The following is a 25,850-nucleotide window of genomic DNA, read 5'->3' on the forward strand; positions in this document are numbered from 1 at the left end:
TCATTTTCCTAGACATTTTCCCAACATGATTATACCATTTTATACTCCCTCTCACTAATATTTGATGTTTTTAGTCTTTAAAATTTTTTTTAAATCCTCACCTCAGGATATTTATTTCCATTCTTTTTTTTTTTTTTTTAAGAGAGAGAGGGAGGGGAAGAGAGAGAGAGAAACATCATGTGAGGGACACATCCTGGTGGGTGTGGGCTGCATCTTATTTTGAGCTATTTTCCTCTAGGGATGCAGGCCATAGTTGGGGTAGCTATGCAATAGTGCTGTTTGGGGCCCAGGCACTTCCTAGCTTTCTGCTCATCCTTCTTAGTGAATTGGTGATAATTCCATGCATGTCTCCTCGGGAGGCAGCCTCTGCGACGGCTCCGAGTGATCACTACATCTTGCCGTTCTTGTCCTTACGCAATGCCCTGTCATCATGTGGGCTGGGCTTAGTGACTTGCTTCTACTAGAATTCAGCAGAAGTGATGGGCTGCCATTTTGGAGATTAATTTATAAAAAGCACGTGGCTTCTGTCACTCGTGTTCTTTCTGGCTCTATCTTAGCTCACTCATTCAGGGAAGGAGCCAGCTGCCATGTTGTGAGGCAGCTCAGTGGAGAGCCCTTTGATGAAGGAGGAGCGGGGGGGGGGGGGGGGGGGGAGACAACAATCCAGTGAGTGAGCTTGGTAGTGGACATCCTCCTAGTTGAGCATTCAGATGAGATTGCACGACCACCTGGGTTTCTGACCCACAGACATGGAGATAATATTTTTAAAAAATATGTTGTTACTGATTTCAGAGAGGAAGGGAGAGGGAGAGAGAGAGAAACTTCAATGATGAGAGAGAATCCCGAGTCCTTTTTAAGCCCAATTCCTTCCCAGGGTGAGAGACCCTGCATAGCTGAATATGGCCCACCTCTCCTTACCTCTGCCCTGCGCGTGGTGTACCCACAACACAAAACTCCCCTTGCTTACACTGCCCCACCCTACCCAACTCCACCTCACATCCTTAGAGGTTCAGCTTTAGAGACAACTCTTTAGAAAGCCTTCGAGGACCATCAACTCCCTCAATAGTGGGTCAGGGGCCTCCTCAGTAGCTGTGTACAAATCCTTATCCCTTTTTTTTGGAGGGGGGGGAGAAGAAAGCCTACTTTTTTTAGCTTGATCTAGTAGAAAATTAAAATAATACAATAGGACATGGAATGAAAAACAAGTCTTCCTCCTACCCCTGCCTTGTTCTGTACCTTATTTTTCCAATGCACTATTTTGGAGGTCATTCTATCGCTCCATATAGATCTATCTCATTCTTTCACACCTGGGCTGCTTCTGTTTTGCTCTGACAAGCAGTGCTGTCCAGTGCAACATCTTTGCACAAGTGGATTTGGGTGGGGAATATCTTTTCTTCAAATTCTTAGGGATAGGATTGCTAGATCAAAGGCTAAGTGGATTTCAACCGCTTTAGTCTTCCCATCAACCACCCAACTCCTCTGGAGTGGAATGTTGGGTCGTCCGCACTAGTCGGGGTGATTCTGAGGTTCAGCACTTCCTAGTATTCACATTCGTGTGGCAGATTGGCCTTCAATAAATATTTGACAACGAATATTGTATCTCGCCGCGCCGACCCCAGGGCCTGGCATATACTAGACTCATCAGATGTCTACAGCTCCTCAATGATTAGACTTACTAACAGTTACTGAAGTTAACTAAATGCCACAACCCGTGGCGACGGACCTCCCACCCCCTCCTCACCCTCCCTCTCCTTCCTTCCGGGGCGAGGCGTGGCCAGCACCTATTGGTGTTCTGTGCACTCATTGGTCGAGCCAGATGCCCGTCATTGTCAGATCCCGTCCGAGCCACGCCTCCACGCTGTTCGCCTAACCGAGAGAAGGCGTGGCCATTGTCTCGCGGGCGGGTCCACCCGTCTACCTCTGGTGAGAATCCCGACGCGTTTGAGTGGGTGGGTGGGTGGGAGCGCAGTCCCAAGCCCCACGGAGCTAGCGCACGCCACGTCGCGCCACGCCCCCTTGCAGCCGCGCCCCCTCGTACGCAGGCCCCGCCCCCTCGCACGCCGCGCCCCACCCCCTTGTACGCCGCGCCCCCTCGCACGCAGGCTCCGCCCAACCTCGCGCACGCGCGCGCGCACCGGGCAGCGCCTCAGTTAGGGCAGCGGGACCGGGCGGGCGGAGGCTGGGCCTCTGAGGTGCGAGGGGAGGAGCCCGAGCCGTCGCCACCGCCGCCGCCGCTGCCGGAGGGGAGCATGTCTGCGAGTCGAGCCAAGAAAGTGAAGATGGCCACCAAATCGTGCCCCGAGTGCGACCAACAGGTGGGCGGCGGGCCGGCGGGCGGGCGGCCGTTGCCGGCGGCGGTTGGCTGTGGAGAGGCCCCGTCGCCGGGTCCCGGCGGCCGAGCGGTGGGCCGGCCTTTGGGCTCGGCGGCCACGGGGCACCCGGACCGCAGCTGAGCCCGGGGTGGCCGGGCCGGCGCACACCTGGCGGCGGTGAGACGGCCCTGCGGCGGGCGGCGCGGAAGGGGGCGTGGGCTTGTCCCGGCTATCCCGGCGGCTCCGGTGACAGCGGCGGGTCTGCGCCCTTCAGCCCCTCGTGCCCCGACGGGAACGCGCGGCTGCCCCCTGGAGCCGGCTCCTGGCGCCGGACGCCCCGTCCTGCCCGCAGGGTGGCTTTGTTCCCCTCACAGGGGAGCGGGCACCCCACTGTCCCCGCCGCGCCCCGGGCGGACGCCCACATGTGACGAAAGGGACCGCAGTGTCATGGTTTTCTATGTCGGCGAGTTTGGAGATCTTTTTTCTTCTTCTAAATATACTTCCTAGATTTGTGACGTGAGTCACGGTGCATTCTTTCTTTACGTTGTTTTACATGACGGACTAACGCCCCCGGGAAGCCCTTCCCTCCTGGCGCCCGCGACCCCCGCCCGCCACGGCATCCTCTACTGGAAATTGGGCGTTTCTGCTTCCAGATCTTAAAATAAAAATTAAAAAGTATATATATACATATATGGTTCCGGGCATTTTAAATGACTGCCTTCTACACAGAATCCATGGTGTCGGAACTGTAATTTTAAAATGCCCATTTATTGTGTGTTAGTTTAAGCATGCCTCCTTCTTTACCAGGATAATAGCCGTCCCTCCAAAGCCCCCAGTCTAATGAGCTAAAACTCTCAATTAAAACCAGTCGCGAGGCTCTCGTTTCATGCCAGCATGCGGATCTGGGTGTGTTTTTTTCTTTTCCACTGAGAGAATTTTTTCAAAATGACTACCTTTCTCCTCCCTCTCCCCGCCCCTCCCCCTTTTTATTTTTGTTTTTTTTGATCAGGAGTGATTTGAAATGGCTGGAGACTTTTAATAAGCTGACTTTTAGTGCATTCTTTAAGGAGCAGTCTTATACATTGATCAGCCCTTGTAACAGAAAATGTTTGCATGTTTTATTCAGTATCTTTTATGGGCCGTGGTGGAGATTCTGATCCTACCGTTTATTGATCGTAGGAGTTTGAGTATGCATTATAAAAATGATGTAGTCATGGCTTCCAAAGTGAAGAGTTAAACTTCCATTCTTACCCAGAAACTGAGTTTGTTAAATTCTGACAAAATTAGGACTTGGCGATTGAAGTTGCTTTGTAGGGGTTTATTTCAATGTTTAAATCATTTCCGTCCATCCCAGTGAAGAGTACAGAAGTGTAAGGTTTTCATGGTATGTATGATGCATTCCAGTTTTCTGTTAGGTGCAAGTTATTGCAAATCCTGACCTTGTTTTACTTGGCAAGAAGTAACCTTTCGGGGAAAATAACCTGCTTTTGATATCCTGCTTAAAGTAAGAGGAAAGAAGAATAAACTTATAGGAGTCCTGTAACTGTTCAACAAAAGGTGATCAGCATTTTATTTGGGAAGAGCACATCACTTTTGTTTTACACACACAATCGCCCCCCTAGCTGCCATAAAATACCACAGATGGTGGTTCAACCAACAGTTTATTTCCTCACCGTCTGGAGGCTGGCTGTCCGTGGTCTTGGCAGAGAGCTCTCTGATGTCTCTTATTATAGTGACACTAATCTCCTCCTGAGACGACCTCATCATCTCATCTCCAAACCCAACCCAATTGGGGGGTTGGGCTTCAGTGTATGAATTTGGGATGGGAGGTGGGACACAGTTCAGTCCATAGCAAGCTACTACATAGTTTAAAAATATTAAATGCGAATTTAGTTTATAAATACAAATGTAAAATCTTTAGCACTGGCCTGTGTGGTCCAGTTGTTCTGCGTGTCATCCCGGTGGGTTCGATTCCGGGTCAGGGAATATATCCGGATTGGGTGTTCGATCTCGGTGTGTATGGGAGGCAGCTGATGACTTTCTCACATAGATGTTTTTCTCTCTCCCCCCTTCCTCTCTAAAAATCAATTGAAAAGAAAATCTTCAAAATTTGAGATGGCCCCCATTAGATACATGCGTGTGTATATAAGTTTAAAAACAGGTAGAGAGAGAGCAGCAAAGAAGACAGCCCTAGAATTTTTGTTTTTGAACATCCCTTTTAAATGCCTCCATTTGAAAATATAGTTCTGAAACATCTAAACCACAATACTTTTCATTTTCACATCCACTAAACCCAAATTACTGTGCATAATACTATTGGTGATTCTAGTTACTTTTCTGGTATTTTTGAGTATGTTTCTGTTTTTGCCTTAATTTTTAAAAATAGAGCAGCTGTTTGTTTTTTCATTTATAAAAAATTTTATGTGACATATAGCAAACATGCCCACTATAGGTAACTTTCTTTTAGCAGCAAAGAATATAAATTAGTTCTCTATAATGCGGTTATTTTAGAGCTTTTTTTAAATCACTGAAACAATAAAGGAACAGGATTTTTTTTTGTAGTTTTTTTTTAACCTGTTTTACTTGTAAAACGAACAACCTAAATACACTTTTCAAGAAATAAATTGATATACAATAAGCCATCAGTAAACAAAATTTTGGATTTTTTTCTATTTATTTTAAATATATTTTTATTGATTTCAGAGAGGGAGGGAGGGGGAGAGAGAGAGAGAGAGAAATGTCAATGATGAGAGATAATCATTGATTGGCTGCCTCCTGCACACCACCTACTGGGGATGGAGCCCGCAACCCCAGCATGTGCCCTGACCAGGAATGGAACCATGAACTCCTGGTTCATAGGCCCATGCTCAACCAACTGAGTCACATCAGCCAGGTTGGATTTCTTTTTCTATTGAATTCCTGAAAGTGTGGTATTAGAACTTTCAATATCTTTGACATTGCAACTGAAATTTGAAGGAATTTTAGGCTGTTTAAAATCCAAATTATACTATAAAGAGGTTAATGAAGTTGTCTACCCTATTTAATAATAATTTTTATAGGATTTGGGTTTTGGTGGTGTTTGGTTATTTGTGTGTGTGTGTGGGTGGGTGGGTAGATTGGGGTCGGGGAAAGGAACTTTCCTTTTTAAAAAGGACTTTAGGGTGACTTAGCTCAGGTGCATTGAATGTTTCTTGAGCATAAAACACTTGCATTAAGGGATGAAAATCAACCTATTAAGTAGTATTTGCGTATTCTTCATCCCAAAGTCAAATGTACATTTCTCATCTTACTGTAGCAATCTGCTAATTCCGGATATGGGCTGATACATTTTTTAGTGTATAGGACAGAGACTTAACTAGAAATGTATTGACTTTCAGCAGGTAGAAGAAATGCTTGCTGAGGAGCAGGGGCCTCTTAAATAAGAACATCAGGTTTTCTGTGGTTTTGAATGGCATTAATTTAAAACAATTTAGATTCCGGTGACTGCCCTTAATGATGTGATTAAGGGTAAGGGAAATGAGTCAGTGCCTTTTAGCTTGGTTTCTATGAAGATGTGTAATTTTAAAAATGACAACATATCTATTTTGGGCAGATTTTACACTATTAAAAGTGTAATGTTACATTTTCTGTCATGGTTTGAAAGAATCTCATCACATTTTAAATAGAGCAAGCTGTTAGACATATCTGGATTTTGATTATTTTTATAGGATTTATTGTTATTTTTCTTAAATTCAAACTAGGTATCCTTTGTTCAGTATTTTTATGCAAAGAAAAAGAATTCTGCCAAATTTTTTATTTAGCTTAATGAAAGTATTTATATTCTAGAGTATGAGGCATTTCACACATACACGGATAAAAAGCTTTATGATCGTAACTAAACTTTTAACAAGCAGAACAATGGGAAAATTTATCTTACAAAGGGAATTGCAATTTTCTGATTAATTATTCTGAGTATTTTTTGTTGAGATTAATTTCTGTTTTTTTTTTTTTATTAATATGTCTGATTTTTTATTAACATGACTCCAAGGATCATTAAGGTTAATTTAGTGAAATGGTTATTGGGTGAAATGTAAATTTTTTTCCAATAATTTTCAAGAACATTTGAAATGGAGAAAGGAGCCATTTGTATTTTACGTTTTTAGAAGTAGAAGCATGAAGAGTTTAAGTGTTGTCAACTGATTGTTGTTGGCACCAATTGAACACCAATAGGAATCCCCAATTTGGAGAGTGGTGAAGAAAGAGACTTGATCAGTGCAAACAGCTCAGTTGTGATACAACACAGTGTTACAGCTCAATTATGAAGCAGCGCAGCTGTGAGGTGGCTGGGGCGAGGCACCTCTCTGGCTAGACGCCTCTCTCTGGCTAGACAGCTCTGTTCTGCCCTGCTCTGCCTGTTCTGCCCCACTCTGGGGTGGGGAGGCATCTTTGGTGTTTCATTTTCAGTGTTTCAGCTCCAGCTGGGGAAACAGTCTTGTCTTCAATGAAAAGAGTGTGGGAGCTGACTTATATAAGAAGTCCCTGCCCCTGGTTCCTGATTGATTGGTTCATCCTCATGCAAATAAGGACTTCAGTTTCTCACAGTTTGATTGGTCCCAAAAGCACTGTCCTGCTTGGTCAGAATGGAGCTACTCTGATTGGTTGGTGAAGATGTTGATCCCTGAAGCACAGTTTGTCTGAGTGGCCCCATGTAGAAACAGCTGGTAGGCTCCATTTTATAATCTTGAGCCTAGTTAGCCTTGAGCCTTCTTAGTAGGTACCTTCTTTCTCAGAGCCCATCCACATTGTTTTATCCAGTGTCCTCTCCGGAGCTGAGACTATATGACCCTAGATCTTACTACTTTCTCCTGCATTCTCTTTTGCTTGTAATATAATTTTGCCCCTCAAACTGGTTATTGTAAACTCGTGTGTGTGTGTGTGTGTGTGTGTGTGTGTGTGTGTGTGTGTGTGTTATTGGTAATTGGCATCTTACCTTATCAAATAAGAACCTGAGTCATTTTCAGTTCTTTCTTCCTTTTGGAATGTCTGGCAGAGATCTACTTTTTCTCCATATCCATTCTTTTTTTTTTTTTTTTTTTTAATATATTTTATTGATTTTTTACAGAGAGGAAGGGAGAGGGATAGAGAGTTAGAAACATCGATCAGCTGCCTCCTGCACATCCCCTACTGGAGATGTGCCCGCAACCAAGGTACATGCCCCTGACCGGAATCGAACCTGGGACCTTTCAGTCCGCAGGCCGATGCTCTATCCACTGAGCCAAACCGGTTTCGGCTCTCCATATCCATTCTTACTATTGTTTCCGGTTGGACCCTCATACTCTTATGCTGGGATTATTTTAATGACTTCCCAGCCACATTTCCCTTTCCAATTTGTTCTATGTAAACTGCTAGTCAGGCTAATCTTTTTTTTTCTTTTTTCTTTTTTCTTTTTTTTCCCAGAAAGTAAAACGTAGTCAATTTTTCCCCCTTAAATCACAAAATAGAGTCTTTGGTTGTACAAACATCATTAGTTGCAGTCTTGCCAAGAGTTACCAGCTAGCAAAGTAATCTTTTTTTTCCCTTTTAAATATATTTTTATTGATTTCAGAGAGGAAGCGGGAGGGAGAGGGAGAGAGAGATAGAAACATCAATGATGAGAGAGAATCATGGATTGGCTGCCTCCTACAGGTCTCCTGTTGGGGATTGAGCCCGAAACCCAGACATGTGCCCTGACTGGAATCGCACCGTGACCTCCTGATTCATAGGTCGACACTCAACCTCTGAGTCACAGTGGCCTTGCCAAACTAATCTTTTAAAAAATGTTACTTTTCTTTCCACATATTTTTCCTGGCTTTGATTCTATTATGCTTTTTCTATTGGTCACTTTCATCAGTACATGTTTTTTATTCATTTACCTATTCATGGTATTGTAAAGCCTTAGGGGAATATGAAGATGTATAGGACACAATACCCATCTCAAATAATTTGTTGTAAGGAGCTGGGGCTTAAATAAATCTATGATTCCTACTTTAAGTAATTTATCATTCAGTTTAGGAGACTTTGTAAACATTGGGAAGGTTAACAATAGAAAAATAGTAATAATACATATTTTTCTTTTTTTCCTACAGGTTCCTGTTGCATGTAAGTCATGTCCCTGTGGTTACATATTTATTAGCAGAAAACTTTTAAATGCAAAGCACCCAGAGAAATCACCACCTTCAACAGGTAATTGAGAGTTTACCACATTTTTAGATTTGATGTAGAAATTTAAATTTTTTTGTGAATTTGCTATTTACATTTTTGTTGAAGTTAAACATTAAAATCTATTGAAGTGTGTCTGGTTTTTATTAGCTGTTGGAAGTCAGCTTATGACATTAGTTTGCTGTCCTTCATTTAAATGATAATCCCTTATCGTGCTGATAAACTTGTAACAAACTTTCTGTTTTTGGAGTACGGAGAGCCATTGAAGGATTTTAATGCAAGGGTGTGTACCCAATTTGATTTTAAAAAAACAACACTAAGGTATAATTGACATTCAACAAGTCACACATATTTAAAGTGTACAGTTTGATAAGTTTTGTCATATGTTTACACCAATCAGTCACCACAATCAAGATGATGAACATGTCCTTCATTCCCAAAAGTTTCCTCATTCCCCTTTGTAGTCTTGCTACCCCCAGCCCCAGGTAACTGCTGCTCTGTTTTCTGTCACTATTCTAGAACTTAATATAAATAGAATCATATAATATGTATTCTTTTTTGTCTGGCTTCTTTCACTGAGCTAGTTTAAGACTCAGCCACGTTGTTGTTTATATCAAGAAAAAGTAATCCTTTTTATTGCCTAGTAGTATTCTCTGCATGGATATGCCACAATTTGTTTATGTAGTTACTGGTTGATGGACATTTGGGTTTTTTCCTCTCATCATGCTGATAAAATTTATAACAACTTTCGAGTTTTTTAAACTAGTGACTGGAAAAATATAACTTGATTTTGGTGTGAACGTAATTTTTAGACATATTGATTATTTATAATTTCCTGATTTAGAAGATCTAAAAAATAATTTTATTTTACATTCCCATTTACTAGACAGATTGGATTTATTCAATGGATATACTTATTAGAAGATGAAATTTTGTTACTTATTCTTTGGTAAAATCAGACTTCATATAGTGATGATCCTCAAATAAAAGTAGGTTGATTACAAATATGTTCTGAGCACCTGCTGTATGCTAGATACTATTCAGAGCCTTGGCCATAAATGAATGAATGACTGTCCTATCAAGGCTGGCTCGCTGCTGTCATGGAGCTAATGCTCCTGTGAGCAGGAGATAGACAGTGAACAAATCAATGGAGAATATCAGCTTGTGATAAGTGCCTTGTAGGAAATTCAGATGAGTACTGTGCCAGCGTGTGATTAGAAGGCTCCTTTTGATTGAATGGTTGGAGAAGGCCTCTCTGAGAAGTGCCATTTAAGGTGAGGCTGAATGGAACAAGGGACTAGTCATGATCAGATCAGGGAGAACATTCTTGACAGATGAAATAGCAGATGCAAAAATTCTAAGGCTAGAAAAAGATTGGTATATTTTAAGAACATGAAGACTAATGTGGTTGCAGTGTAGACCACAGCGGGAGAGTGTGGAGATGAGGCTGGAGGGTTAGGCAGGGGCCAGATTAAGTAGTACTTTGTAAACAGAGTAAGAAGTTTGGGTTTAAAATAAAAAAGAGAGCCGTCTTTAAACCTAAAATTGTACTAACTTAAAAAGTGAAATCAAACCAATAAAAGATAATTTTTTAATTTTAAAAATATATATTATTTGATTTCACAGAGGAAGGGAGAGGGAGAGAGAGAAACATCAATGGATAAAAATCATTAATTAGCTGCCTCCTGCATGCCCCCTACTGGACCTAGAGCCTGCAACCGGGGCATAAGCGCTGACTGGGAATCAAATCATGACCTCCTGGTTCATAGGTCGATGCTCAACCACTGAGCAACATCGGCTGGGCTTTAAGACCTTTTTTAATAGAATCCTCTGACTTCTAATAAAGAACAGTTTTAGGCCTTTGCAAAAGACATACTAATTGTGTGTTGTGGGCTCTGTCCACAGTGTGGGGATTGCAGGAGGCAGCCGACTCTTATTATTGATGTTTCTACCTCTCTTATTCCATCTCACTTCCTCTCTGAAATCAATAAAAATAAACTTTAAAAAAAAAAGAATGGTTTTAGGTCAGCTGCACACTGTCAAACTAAGATTTCTTTCCATTGTACTCCAGGGGTAATCCCACTTTTTCTTATGTACTTTTTTTTTTTTTTTAACCCATGTGTTTTTATCTCTGGAACAAATTTTGCAGAAATTGTTTCAGACCTGGAAAAATTTTCATGAAAAACATGTGGTGATGCATTTCCTATCTTGCATGTGGTGAATGCCTTTACTTTGCACTTAAGTGTTCCCATTCTTCCGTGGCATCCAGGCCTTTCCACTGGAACGCTCCAGGGTGCAGCTTAGGGCAATTTTTACCTCTATATCTTTTCCACCATTATTCTCCCTTTTCCTTTTGGCAATACTTACTGGATGATATATAAGGATCACCATCCACAGCAAACCTGACTGGCCCTGGGTTGGACAGAGTTTGCCGTCACAGTTTAGTGAAGAAAGATGACGTTGGCACCGCAGGACTAGGGTTCAGTGATATCATCAAGGACCTAGGTTCTTCTCTTCCTTCCATCCTGAGAAGCTGTGGCTTTCACCCTATGACAAGGTAGTTGTTCTACCCCAGGCATCTCATAAGCATCCTAAGCAGGAAGAAGAGGGAAGGACAGAGGGGCTTGCCAGCCATGCTCATCCCCTTAAAAAATGTTTCTGGAAACCTTACTCATCCACTTACATGTCATTGGCCAGACATGTAATGTCATGGCCGCTTCACATGAGGAGTATCGGATGTGTATATTTTAGCTCATGCATTGTCCTAGTGAACAGAACAGGATTCTGTTCTTATTCAAGAGGGGAGACTGAATATTGGGTAGATAATTACAATATTGTCATAGATGAGCAGCATTAGATTTCTTGGACTTTTCTCATTTCTCTTCACTTACTGTCACATATTCTGTCTTTTTGTCCTTCTGCTTTGTTCCAGGAACTTTAATTGAATTTCCTTTCTAGATCTGTAATTTGGTCTGCAGATGCTATTTTATAGTGTGTCTTTTGCACTTTAATTTTTAGCAGTTCATCTTGTTTTCTACTTTCTTCTTTTTTTTATATATATATATTTTATTGATTTTTTACAGAGAGGAAGAGAGAGGGATAGAGAGCTAGAAACATCGATGAGAGAAACATCGATCAGCCGCCTCTTGCACACCTCCCACTGGGGATGTGCCTGCAACCAAGGCACATGCCCTTGACCGGAATCGAACCCGGGACCCTTGAGTCCGCAGGCCAACGCTCTATCCACTGAGCCAAACCGGTTTCGGTGCATTAAGTACATTCTTATTGTGTACTTAACCATCATCACCATCCATCGCTAGAACTCTTTTCATCTTCCCAAACTGACACCCTGTACCCGTTAAACAGTACCCCTCATTCCTCTCCTCCCCCCCCCCCCCCCCGCCCCGCCCCGCCCCAGGTAACCACTATTCTCCTTTTTGTGCCTGTAAATTTGACTACTGTCGTTTCCTGAAAGTGGAATCCTACAGTATCTGTCCTTTTGTGTCTGGCTTATCTCAGTTAGCCTAATGTTTTCAAAGTTCATCCATTTTGTAGCATGTGATTTGCCTCTCCCACAGTAAATTTTAAGCATTTGGGGAATTTTCTTTCCAGGTATGGATGGATTAAAGCAAGTTTTGGTTTTTGCTGTTTAAAAATTTTTGTTGTCTTATCAAATCAAACCATTTTGATTTGTTTGGAGTGAGAGGGTGGTTTCTTGTATTAATTAAATTACCATATTGAGTCAAGTTCCTCTGTTGCTGTTCCATTTAGGGATCAGCATGTTCTTAGAATGTCAGAAATGACCTCCTCTGTGGCTAAGGTGATAAAAACTACTTACTTTCCTAGTGTTGTTATATTTTCTGTGGATGCTTTCTGTTTGTTTTTTATTGGTAACTGTAATATATTATGGCAAGGTCAGTTTCACTTCTGCATACTTGACATATTTCAATACATAATTTGCATAGTGGCAAAAAAGAATGAAACTTTTTCCCCCTTTTCTAATATGTCACCCTTTTTAGCTTGGAAGCAGAGAGAAAGAGCAGAAAGGTCACTGTGGAATTGTGCAGACTTGTAGGGGCTGAAGTTAAAGGTGCCAAGTAAAGAAAAGTCTTCTGTTATAAGACTCCTCCCTCATGTGCTCATGGGTCACCTGAATGCTGTTGAATTTCTTTTTTCCTGTGTGGATATGAGGGGCATAAATGTCATGGTGGTAGTTTAATGAAATTTGCCAGGCAGCAAACTGTAGTGCTTTTAGAAAGAAAAAAGAAGACAGGGAGAACTTGGGCAAACAGTTCTTGCTAAGCCCTAAAATATATCACTTTTATTCATCCATACAGAAAACAAGCATGAGGCCAAGAGGAGGCGCACAGAGAGAGCTAGGAGAGAGAAGATGCACCCGACAGGAAATAAGGACTTAGAAAACAGAAAGAGGTCCCGGAGTAACAGCCATTCAGATCATAGCAGGCGAGGAAGAGGAAGACCTAAAAGTGCATCTGCCAAAAAACACGAGGAAGAAAGAGGTATGATAATCCAAGCAGCTTGTTTCCACGTACTTCGTTTTCCTAAGATCCTAATTAGCTAGCCTCCAAGGAAGTGTTCGCCAGGCATGGAGCTCCTGGACTTAAAAATCCCCAGTGACATTTTAGTTTGAAAGCATTTCCTCGCCTGGCCAGTATGGCTCAATGGCTGAGCATCAACCCATGCGCTAAGAGGTCTCTGGTTCGATTCCTGGTCAGGGCACATGCCCAGGTTGCAGGCTTGATCCCCAGTAGGGGAGTGTGCAGGAGGCAGCCAGTCGATGTTGATGTTTTTCATCGATGTAATTTTTATTAGAAAACTAAAGGCTTAAATTAGGTAATATTCACCTTGCTATGAATTGATGATAGTAGAGTTCAGAGATAATAACGTGTATGTGACATCCTGTTCAAGTGGTTGTACTTTTATTTTTTTAAAGATAAATCTGGGTTCTGTTAAGACTTATTTCAAACTGCTATACTATGAGTTTTTAAAATTAACTATTGAAAATGTTCTTCAGTATAGTTGCTCTTTACAATTCTCTAAAAACCTCTTAAAGTAACTTCATCTTCAGTGAAATGCATTTCTTAGTTATATGTGAGTTGTGCTCTGCTTTTTCAGGTATTCAGTCTTAGGTATTCAAATATTGAGCATAAATGTAAATTTCTTTTTTTAGACATAGAGAAAATTTTACCTGTTTATCATTTTTCTTTGCTTTTACTTGAATAAAGTAACTGCTGTTAGGGAAAATGACTTCACTGATACAGCTGTCCTTAACTTTTGTCAAAGTAAAGATTTTCTGTTGTATGGCTAAAGGAATACCGTTTATATTGTGTTTGGCTGTCTTCTATGAAGACTCTCCTTACTCATTAATTCCTTGGGTAATTTTACTGCTTTTTCTCTTTCCTTCTGTTGCACTGCTCTCCCAGAGAGTTTGAGTTATTTCCTCAATTTGAATGTGCTGCTTTAACAGTGGGATGATCAGAAAAATCAGTGCTACACTAGGTAAATAAAGTCAACAGAAAAAAGAAAGAGAGGAAAATACTGCTTGGCCCAGAAAACAGAACATTCTTTTCCGCTGAAGTAAAGGGAATATAACCAAAGAATGGAGAAGGAATGCTTCTGGTGGAGGGTGAGCGGAGGGGAGAAAACAGACAGGGAATGAAGTCTGGGTTGTGCTAGGACCTTATATGCAGGTTTGAACTTTTATTTCATGGTAACTTGGAAGAAAGAAGCATTGATTTGGCTATACATTTTTTTCAAGTATTTTTAGTTTATTATAAAAAAAGTTTTAAGAAATTATTTCTAGAATAAAATATGGCTTAATTTATTTGCTCCTAATACAAACAGGAAAGTGCTCAAAGCAACTTTTGTAGAATAAACACATCTTTTAATGTAGACCCAGGGGTGGGGGTGGATGGTCAGCAAACTTTTTCGGTAAAGAGCCAGATAAGTATTTTAGGCTTTGTGGGCCATACAGTCTATCACAGCTACTCTGCTCTGTCATTGTAGCTGGAAAACAGCCATAGACACTATGTAAATGAATGGGCAGGGCGTGTGCCAGTTAGGCTTGACAAAAACAGGTGGTGGGCCAGCGGGGCACCTAGGCTGCACTTTGCTAACCTTTGAGGCAGACCAAGTTTTCTAAATATAGAGAGGAAATAAGACTTTTGGAGTGTCTGTATATTTTAGAATAGACTTCTTTGATATGCTTATTAGTGTTAAGTAGCTATTTAATTTAGTTTTTATTGTCTGCTCATGGGGCACTTGAAAAGTTTGAAGCAAGGTTTGCCGTTATTTTAATAAGAACAACCTGACACTGTTTCTAAAAACACATTTTGAATTGACTTTCTTGTTTTCAATATTTTGAAAAAGAACAGGAAGAAAAAAGAATAGAAAACGAAAGCTTGTTAGGCATCCAGATAACAACATATCTTTATAAAATTATAAAAACAAATCATTAAACATAACAAATTTTGGTTTGTTTAAGATAAGTCTTCATTTTATATGTGGGGAGTATGATTACTTGGGATATTAGTAATGTAGTGACATTTTTGACTAAAATATATTGGGCAGTTCTGAATGTCTTGTTAATGAACATATAGAATTCCTGTAGACTTCAAGTTAAAGATGGTGGCTTAAATAAACACATTTATTTTTATTTTATTTTTTAAAAATATTTTATTGATTTTTTACAGAGAGGAAGGGAGAGGGATAGAGAGCTAGAAACATCGATGAGAGAGAAACATCGACCAGCTGCCTCCTGCACACCCCCTAACGGGGGATGTGCCCGCAACCAATGTACATGCCCTTGACCGGAATCGACCCTGGGACCCCTCAGTCCGCAGACCGACGCTCCATCCACTGAGCCAAACCGGTTTTGGCAAATAAACACATTTAACTCTGCATCCTCCCCAAATCCTAGTAAAAGGATATTTTCAAAAATGGCAAAATCCCACAAGGACAAGGAATGGGAGAAACAGCAAAATTCTGGAAAATGGTAACTGCTTTAGCACACCTATGAAACCTAAATTGTAAGCTCCTTTGGCAAAAGCTAAGAAAAAAACTGATTTTTTTTTTTTTTACACAACTGCCTTAAGATGAGGAATTTGCACATCAGTTATGTTGGGAAGTATAGAGGTGAAAGTGAGGCTAAAAACAATATTGTTTGAAAGACTTTTTAAAAATATCCCGTTAAGGCTGTTTACCTCGTCTTTGCCTCTCTCCAAGTTTATCCTTTGAAAAAGATGAGACAAAGCGAGTCTCTGGCCTAGGGAACACCAGGCTACACTGAGGGCAGGGGTACTAGGTGAAGATCAAGGTGAGGTGAGAATTGGAGATGGTAGATATGGAGTTCTGCAGGTAAGGCTTATGTCTTCCAGGTAAGAGTTGAGCAGTATCTTCTCTAGGGACTCTGAAGAGCCCAAGAGCAAAGGCCTGAACTAAAGACATTCTCATTGTGATCGCACAAAGAAACGGCCCAGGCAGATCATCCTGAAGGGACGGCCACAGTGTGCAGGAGCTAATCATAGTTTTTTTGGTCCCACTTCCACGTATGAGCATATCGCCAAGAATTACCCGGATGTATGGAAGAAAGCATCTAGTGTGAAAGGCTAAGACCAAATCATCAGGGAAGAAAAAACATTTGAATAAAACAAGTTTTTGCAGGGAGAAGAAAAAATTAAGGCTATTATAAATATTCATCATAAGAGAACATATTGTAGTCATAAAACAAGAACAAGATGATATTTAAACAAAAAATTGCCAGTGTCCAAAAAAAGTACCTGGAAAAGGAACTTTAAAATATGAACACACACACACACACACACACACACACACACACACACACACATATGTATATGATTTTAGAAATGAAAAACCATCACCAAAGGCTTATATACAAAATTGAAGAAATATACCAGAGTGTAGAACAATAGAATATGAGGTGAAAAGAAAAAATAGAATGGGAAAGGTAAGAAATTTAGAGGACCAGTTTGAGATCAACATCTATAAATAATTGACATTGCAGAAGAAGAACATAGAAGATGGAGGAGAAGGCAGTCATCAGTGAAATAATCTAAGAAGTTTTCCCAAACCTGAAGAACTTTGAGTTTCATATTGAAGCGGTCCACAGATTCTCAGTGGATGGTTAAAAGTAGAGTTCTGCCAAAGCATATTATCATAAGTCATCTCTCTCTGGTTAAAGGGCATCCTCTAGTATTCAGGGAAAAAAGACAAAAGAATCAAAATGGTATTAGAACTAATCCAGTGGAACAATCTACTGATACATGAACAGCACCGATGCATTTCAAGAACATGTTAAACAACAGAAGCTAGACACAAAACAGTACGATGTCATCTATATGAAGTTTAAGAGTAGGCAAAATTATTCTATGGCGATGGAATCAGAAGTTGCTGATGGGGTGGGGAGGGATTGTCGGGAAAGGAGTGTGAGGAATTTCTGTATCGTGATTGTGGTGTGGGTTACATTGGCGTATGCTCATTAAAATCCCTCCAATTACACATTTAAGATCTAGTTTATGTATTTCACTGCAGATTTAGCAATAATTTTTTAAAAACTGTAAGAAGGGGTATTGGGGTGTTTTTTTTTTTTTTTTTAGCAGTAGCACCAGTTAATGGAAGACAGTTTTTTGCCTTCATAATACTGAGTGGAAATCTACGAGTCTTTAGTCAACCACACTATGAATTAGTGTGAGGGTAGACTAAAGATGTATTTTGGACCTTCAGGGTCTCAAAAATTTGCTACCTATACTCCCTTTCTCAGGACCTACTGCAAGATACATGCCATCAAAATGAAGAGGTGAACCAAGAAAGTATGCTGGGACGTGGGACACAGGGTCCAACTTGAGAGAGGGATGAGAGAATCTCCAGCATGATGTTGGAGAGAGATCTCAAGATGATAATGGGCCATCAGTAAGCTCCGAAAGCGACCATTTCAGATTGGAGCAGTGCAGAAGACCTGCAGAGATTTATTCAAGAAGAAAAATTGATCTAATACCTGATTATGTATAAACATTCTGAAAATTTTATACAACTCGGAGAGAGTTTGGTTCAATTAGTAATGAAAATTAAGCAGATGTAAAAAGAGAATCTTTTCAGGGAAGACAGTGTACGTGTAAAGTGAAATCATTTACACAGTCAGAATAATGTGAATATTGAATAGTAATCTCACCAAAATTGTGACATAACTATAATGGGAAGATGGGAGGGAAGCACGTGGTGGGGGCAAGAGATGGAAAACAATACAATCCTAATTTTCCACTGTGAAAGTCAGTTAATGCCTAAAACAAACAGACAAAAAAACCAAGCAGTCGCATCATGTAAAAATGTTCTTTACAGATAGAGAGGCAAAAACAAGAAGGAACAACTGAAAAAGAATGTGGGTGCATGTGGAGAGTGGGAAATGTGCATGGGAGGAGGACTTGTGATTTTGGTAACCAGTTCTGTAAAAATGATTTGACTTTAAGATAGATGAATGTTTAACTTGGATTAAAGAGCAAAACAATAACAGCATAAAAACCAGACAAAGTAGAATCATGATAGAGCTTGGGAAAATTTTGGAAGAATGTACACAAAAATGCTGATTGTGAGTTTAGCTGACTTATGAGCTAGATGCTTTCTTTTTGTCCTTCTGTATTTAAAACTTTTTCTACCGCGAACTTGGATTGCATTTTTAATCAGGAAAGGAAAAATAGAAAGAAATGTTTGTATTTATATTTGGTAGCAAGGCTAAGATGAAGAAGTTAATATAGTCACAAAGACACCATTGATTTTCAGGAAGGACTATCTTTAGGGTGAGAAAATTCATTTTGGTAGAGTCATTTTGCTCATACTAGCGAGGAGAAAGAACTATTTGAGATTCTTGCAGAAATGATGTAGATATTAGAAGATATATAGAAATATATATAGTCTGTACAGTTAGTCTTCAGAATGTAGTTCATGACATTTCAATAACTCCTTTGAAATTAAATTTTTTTTTCAGTTCAGTAGCATAATACTTTGAAATACTTAATGTACATTGTAGTATCATGTATAATATTGTCATTTAAAGAAATACTTGAAAGCTTTAAATTTTTAAACAAAAACACTGCATCTACTGCCTTTATAGTAAGCTTTCCCTTTTTCTTTTAACAGAAAAACAGGAAAAGGAAATTGACATCTATGCTAACCTCTCTGATGAAAAGGCTTTTGTGTTTTCAGTCGCCTTGGCAGAAATAAATAGAAAAATTATCAATCAAAGACTTATTCTCTGATATTTGTCTGCAGAATGTGTTGACACTTTCTTCGGGATTGCATCAGCAAAGTCTCAAACAGCTGTGGACTCTCGGGAGCATTCTGAGGCCTCAGGAAGGGCCGGTGATGGCCTCCCTGTCACTGCGCCTGGGCCACGCTTTGGGAGCAAAGCTGTAGGCTGGGGCTGTTCTGGGCTTTCCTTGGTTCCCAAGGAGCATTGTCAGTGTTTTGTGTTTGGGATATAAGTGTATTTACAAAAAAAAAAAAAAAAAAAAGAAAAGGAAAAAAAAAGCTGGATGACTGTTAAAGGGGTAGGGACGGGAGCAGAAGTATGAAAACGAGGGAAATAAAATGGTTGATAATTTTCAGGTTTGCCACCAGAGATGCAATATTTTAAATACTTTGAGAAAGAATGACTTTTAAAAATATATATATTTCAGATTTTCAGCACTAATGGATTGCATATATACAGTTCATTTACTTTTAACAATTGGCAGTTGGTATTTTATTGAATGGGGAATTAATATAAATTGTAAATTTTGTCTTAAATTGATTTTTTCTTGGCCTTTATTTTTATGACTTAAGTATGAGTTATATTTTGGGAGATACTTTCTAGACAGTTTGGAAGTTTGGGTGCTATATTAAGAAAAACATTTAAAGTTATCTGATACTTCAGATATAAACACCTTGTTTTCCTGAATGTAATTTATTTATTGGTTATGAAAAAATACTTTTCTGCTCTCGAGATGGTGCTTGTTAACCTAAACATTAAATATATTTATTACATGCAAAATATTTCGTATCCACTTTTAAGCAGTAATGTTTTATCTGAATGGATGTTCATTTAATACATCCTGATAATTATTTAAATTGTTACTTAATCTCAATCTGAAAAAAATAAACCTTAATATTTAAACGAATAGATTATATAATATTACAAGCTTATTGTTCTAGTGGAGTTTGTGAAATATATTTAAATTCTTAATTTTCCAGTGTTAAATGCTAACCATTTATAATTGTTTCATTTTATATTAAATGCTTTTGTAGTTTTGCATATCGATTTAATGATTAACATATTCAGACTTGACAAGAACTCTCCCTATTTTAAACCTACCCCCCTGGGCCAACTCTGTTTGGAAGTCCCACAGCCTAATTAGGGAAGGCAGGCAGCAGCAGGCTTAGCCTCAACAGCATCTCAGTTCTACCCTGCATCTCATCTACCCTGTATCTCATCTCCCCGCTACTCCCCAAAGAAAAGAGGCTTAAGGCTTGGTTTTGTTTTTTACTCTATTTAAATGGTAGCCAGCAGAGGGAGCTTAAGAGATACTCTAGCTAGGATGTAGAATTTTCCTAAGAATTCCTTTCCCTTCAACCCCCATATTTATCTGCAGGTACTAGTGCAGTTTTCTTGTGTGCATTTTAAAGCCATAATAATAAAGCCTTAGAATAATTCTTATTCCTGAGAATACTAATGTGATTTTTATCTTTGAAACATAAGAAAACGATCTCATTTTGAGAAAAATAAAATAAAATTGGTTAATACCGAAAAATGCCGTGAACCAAATATATGTCCCCAGAGAAAGCAAGAACAGCTTACTGAGTAGGCATCTCCTTAAAGAATTCTCGATGTCACAATCTGTCCCTTTAAGCAGAAAGCCTTAGAGGAGTCACGCTGAACTAGTCATTGGATAAGGGAGGGGCCTGCTGACTGGGCTGCAGCTTGCCGCGTAGAAAGTAATGTATTTCAGACGCTCATGGTGCTAAAGCATTGGCTCATTTGGAAAGTTCTTTGGTAGAGGGACACATTAGCTTCCCCTGTGTGTGACGTAATCTAACCATTTCCCTCTCGGAGACTAAGGCTCTAGAAAGGCTTTTCCTTGGGGGGTTGGCCTTTGTCCTGGAAAAAGATGCCAGTGTATTTCAGGGTGGTGGGTTATTTCTTCTCTTGGTTAGAGCTGTGAGGGGACTCTTTTTTCTTGGTTCTGAACTGCGAGAACCTGGCAGGATCCTAGGAGTACCCAGGACAGTGTGCCCTCTGCCCACCAAGACTGCAGGCCAGGCGTGTCTCACACTCACTAGCCCCGCCGCACCCAGCATGCGTCAGAAACACCGTGGAGGTGCTGTCTGCCCCTGGCTTCAGAGGTTTCTGCTCCAGAGGTCTTTCCTGCACCCTCTGTGCTGGCACATCTCCAGGCCGCAGGGTGGCCGTTTGCCCCCAGCCTCAGCTCCTTGGTAGGTCCCAGAGGAGGCACTGAGTTCTTGATTCTTGAGCTCTTTTCTGATAAGGATGGGAGGATGACTTCCAATCCCTTCCATGTCAGCTGAAACTGGAAGTCTCCTTACAGATGGTCACACCTACAAAATATCCAGTAACAAAACCTAGTTAATATTTAAACTAGAAACTGGCCCCGCCGGCGTGGCTCAGTGGTTGAGCGTCGACCTTTGAACCAGGAGGTCACGGTTAGATTCCCAGTCGGCACATGCCCGGGTTGTGGGCTCAGTCCTCAGTAGAGGGTGTGCAGGAGGCACCTGATCCATGATATTCTCTCTCATTGTTTCTCTCTCTCTCCCTCTCCCTTCCTCTCTGAAATCAATAAAAATATACTTTAAAAAGTATAAATATAAATAAAAATTTAAAAAGAAATGTACTTTTGTGCCACTTGGTCATGACCAGAATCTCACAGTACAAACATGGCTGCTGGGAGTGTATTGATGTGGACTGTTAGGGACATTCTGGAAAAGGCCGAATGTTTACTAGCCAAGCACTCACCCAAGCCGTCGAGAAAAGTCCTGATGTCCTTGTAAACCAGATAGAGGGAGCTGAGTGTAGCCATAAGCAGGTGAACCACTGATCCAAAGAGGGTGGACTGGCCTTAGCCAGGAGGCAGGGCATTGGTGATGAGCTGCAGGGCTCAGTCCCCTGCTCTGATTGTAGCATCTCTCGCAGTGACACAGATGGGTTATACCTGGGGTGCGCGTGCCCAGAGGACAGAGGGTGTATGGCCCTGGCTCCCTCGGTGTGGTCAGGCCACATCAACAAAGTGGTATCACTTGCCATTTCCTGACCACCAGCTCCCCTTCCTGAGTACACCATCCTCCAGTCTTGGGGTGCTAAGTCCAGGAGCTCTCATCCGAGCTCCCCTGAGAAGGAGTGATGCAAAGATAGGGGAGTGGCTGGCTTCATCCACCCCTCCCTGCCCTCCCAGTCTTTTCTCTCTTCTCCCAGACCTCCATTTAGTGAGCATTGGGTTTCTGGATTTTATCTGTTCGTTCCCATTTTCTCTCTTTTTATCCTGTGCTCCAGTAGACTGTATCTTATGATTCTTCAGAACATTTTGTTTTAGCGATCCTATTTTAAATCTCGAATTGCTTTTCAGATTGTGCTCTGATTATTTCTTTTTTAAATCAGCCTCTTCTGGTTCTGTCAAATCATTCTAAAATGTCTTTGAGCCGACTTTTCTCCTATTTCCTGCCCATCATTGTTCCCACCAGGATTTTTTACATCTGTATACCTTTGCCTTTCTCAAGCTGCTGCGTCTGCTCACATCTAGAGCTTTGCGTGCAAGGTCCATGGACCAGGTGGCAGCTCCCCAGCAACACTTCTATCTGGGTGCTCTGGACCCGAGGTGGGCGAGGGGGACAGGAACTCATTTGTAGGCCGAGGCCACCTGATTGACTGTGGGACCTCGAGCCTTGATGAAAAAGCCTTGGATTCTCCATTGTGGAAGTTCAATGTCTTTCGAGAAGAGCTGCCAGGATGTGTCTTTATTTTTGCTGGAGGCTCAGTGCCAGCTGCCTGTACTCACTGGGTGTGTGTGAGGGATGGGATGGTTAAGTGGATGGTGGAGCAGCGCAGGTGGGGACAGTTGAGCCACCCCTGCCTGGGCCCCCTCAGCCTGAGGGACAGTCCCCCTCTGCAGCCCTCAGACCTTGTCCTGCCTCCCTCGGTGTTCTGTCTCTGCTAACTCTCTCCCATCAGCCTCTGGGCTTTCAGGTCCACGTCAGCCTCACCCTGCTTGGCATTCACTTCCCTGTTCTCCTCCAGGCTGGCTTCGCTCCTTTGGGTACTTATGTGCCTTTCATACAGAGGATAAAGCAGAGAGCACGTTAGTTCATTAATAAAAGGGTCAGGAACAACACACGTTTACTGATTGTTACCCCACCAGGAGCATTTCTAGCAAAAGAACTAGACATATTTCCAGTGATATAAATTTTATTGCTTAAAAAGCATACAAGTAATAATGAAAACGTGCTCCTTATGAAGATGCAAACACAGAAGCGTGGACTACGCAGGGAATTTGCCTTGTCTAATCGGACCAGCTGTCCCCCCCACACACACCCCCAACGAGGTCTCTAAGTGGTACCCGCTGAGATGCTTTACAGAGGGGACCAAGGTTTCTCAGTTTGTGTGGGACGTGTGCTAAGGGCCAATGAAACAGAAAAGCAGTAGATTTTGCCTTTTTATAAAAAGCAAACTGCAAACTAAAATGTAAACCAGGAGGGGATAGAAAGTTACCCAAGGTGATTGGCCAAGTTAAAGCTCACAAAGCAGCACGTCAAAAAGGTGATCCGCCCGGCCGGCGTGGCTCAGTGGTCGAGCGTCGACCTACGAACCAGGAGGTCATGCCCTGATTCCCGGTCAGGGCACATGCCTGGGTTGCGGGCTCGATCCCCAGTGTGGGGCCTGCAGGAGGCAGCCGGTCCATGATTCTCTGTCATCATTGATGTTTCTGTGTCTTCCCCTCTCCCTTGCTCTCTCTGAAATCAATAAAAACATTAAAAAACAGTTGATCCTATCTAAATTAACCAAGTAGACAGCCCGAAAGCCAGAAACGTGGGCACAGACGTGTAAACGTATTAGCAGTCGGCAAGGCTGTCCACCCAATTGCTAGCTGCATCACTTCCGGGAGAAGAGCAGGTGGCTAAGGGCTGCGCTCCCCGCGGCTGAGCTGGGGGCCAAGAGTTGGCCTTTGACTTGCATTCGTCCACCCAGCTCCCAGAGACGTCATCGCTAAGCTTGTGGATTGCTCTGGGCTAGTAATGGCGGTGTTAGCTGCGTGGCCTGGAGTGGCTCTTGGCCTAGCTAGCTGACACATGCCACTTAGGGTTTCCAAGCAGCCAGGCTGTCCCGCTCACGCAGGGCTGATGCACTTGTGGCTAAATGCGGTGTAGCCAGGCCCCGGGCCAGCTGCAGGGCAGGAAATAGAGCGCCACCTCCATCACCAGGGAGACAATGGTCTGGTGCAGGGTTTAAAACAGCACCAGCCAGAAGCGCAAAGGCAGGTCTGCGCAGAAGGGGAGGCAGGAAGAGCAGAGGGCGGCCATACGGGCTTTGTCTTGGGCTATAACTGCTGACAAGCCACCAAACGCCCCCGTGTGAGCGGATCTGTATAAGATGGGGGTGACATTTGCACATCTCCCTGGGGACCTGTGAAAGGATTTCTGACGGACCACTGGGATCCATGGATAGAAGGTGGTATGTAAGTGCACATGCTAAATGTTCCGTGCACGTGTGTGTGTGTGTGTGTGTGTGTGTGTGTGTGTGTGTGGTCAGCAGGTGCACGAGGGGCATGCAGACCGGCCGGAAAACCATTTTAGAGTCTGGCCAGAACCAAACCACAGTGACAGTGGACCCTTTTCCGGGCATGGATCTGCCTTCGGTCCTGTGCGGGTTTGGGGGAGTCGCGTGTGTAAGCCAGGGTTGGAAACTGTTTTCAAACCGACTGCTCTGGTGAGCAACGGGCTGCTGTGAGCAACAAGTTGCTTTAGGTCATCAGAGAGCGCTGAGGTGGAGGGGCGTCCCCAGATGTTTGCTGACTTTGCTCTAAAATATTCCCCAGTGAACCCCACTGGGAAGTTTCCGAGCTGCATGTGGAGTCCGGCAGATTTGCTTTGCAGCTGGACGGGGGTGAAGTCTACTTCAGAACCAAGTGCAAAGAGGAGCCCTTCTTTCTCCCCTGGGGTTTGCTGTTCTGAGGCGTCCGAGTTCTGTGTTCTGTTCCTTTAAGGCTAAGCAAGCAGTTGAGCTCGGCCGTCCTGAGAAGGTGGTCAGATGTCTGTCAGCCGGGGTCCCGAAGGAGCCTGTTGCCTGCTCTTGGTGCATACAACCTCTTGGGTGCATACTGCCTGGAAAATTCCTGTGGGTCCAGGGGAATGGTGACCGTTACAGAAAAACAAACTTGTTTGATAATGGAAGGAATACACATTTTTAAAAATTAAAATAAGTGTATCAGTGAAAAACATAGAAGACCGGCCAGTGTAGCTCAGCGGTTGAGCATCGACCCAGGAACCAAAAAGCCACCAGTTCCATTCCCGGTCAGGGCACATGCCCGGGTTGCGGGCTTGATCCTGTGTGTGTGTGGGGGTGCAGGTTGCAGCCAATCGATGATGTTTCTCATCCATGTTTATCTCTTTCACTTCCTCTCTCTCTCAAAAATCAATAAAAAGCATTTAAAAATAAATAAATGAAACATAGAAAATAAAGATCACCTGCAATTCTCTCGTGCAGACTTAGCCGTACCGGCATCTGTATATTTTAAACAAAAATGAGATTCTATTGTGTGCATTTGTTTCTCCACCTGCTTTGGGGGTGAAGTCTTCCCCTGTGGGCCTAGGAAGAATGTCACAGATCCTTAGGGTCTCCGGCCAGCTGTTGTGTTGGGGGGCCCCCTTCTGCTGCGGGCAGGGGAGGTGGTGGAATGAGGGCCGGCGCTTGTAAAAGAACTTTCCGAGAGTCCTTCTCTCAGATGCCTCCGCCTCCTTAGCGCCCCTGTGTTTTGGCAACAGTGCCCCCCAGGACTGGTAAACACTTGTTGGTTTCTGTTTCTGTGTGGAGGAGGATCCTGGGCTTGCCCCTCCATTTGTACCTGCCGTCAGATTCACCCCTCCTGTTATTGTTTTTAAAAAATATATTTTATTGATTTTTTACAGAGAGGAAGGGAGAGGGATAGAGAGTTAGAAACATCGGTCAGCTGCCTCCTGCACACTTCCTACTGGGGATGTGCCCGCAACCAAGGTACATGCCCTTTACCGGAATCGAACCTGGGACCCTTCAGTCCGCAGGCCGACGCTCTATCCACTGAGCCAAACCGA

At 42.3% G+C, this 25,850-nt stretch overlaps 1 protein-coding gene across 2 annotated transcripts; it reads left to right on the forward strand.

Moving 5' to 3' along the window:
* Positions 1 to 2,140: 2,140 nt before the first annotated feature.
* Positions 2,141 to 21,158, forward strand: LOC307116220 (UPF0547 protein C16orf87). 2 transcript variants are annotated; one of them, XM_079799958.1, is made up of 4 exons: positions 2,141 to 2,315; positions 8,417 to 8,513; positions 12,827 to 13,009; positions 18,660 to 21,158. In XM_079799958.1, the coding sequence occupies exons 1-4, from the start codon at positions 2,250 to 2,252 to the stop codon at positions 18,776 to 18,778; spliced, it is 465 nt and encodes a 154-aa protein (XP_079656084.1). In that variant the 5' UTR covers positions 2,141 to 2,249; the 3' UTR covers positions 18,779 to 21,158. The 2 variants fall into 2 exon arrangements, with proteins under 2 accessions (XP_079656084.1, XP_079656085.1); XM_079799959.1 differs by lacking the exon at positions 18,660 to 21,158 and adding an exon at positions 17,290 to 18,639.
* The last annotated feature ends 4,692 nt before the right edge of the window (positions 21,159 to 25,850 follow it).

The sequence above is a fragment of the Cnephaeus nilssonii genome (assembly GCF_951640355.1).
Source record: "Cnephaeus nilssonii genome assembly, chromosome: 20".
Classification (NCBI taxonomy): domain Eukaryota; kingdom Metazoa; phylum Chordata; class Mammalia; order Chiroptera; family Vespertilionidae; genus Cnephaeus; species Cnephaeus nilssonii.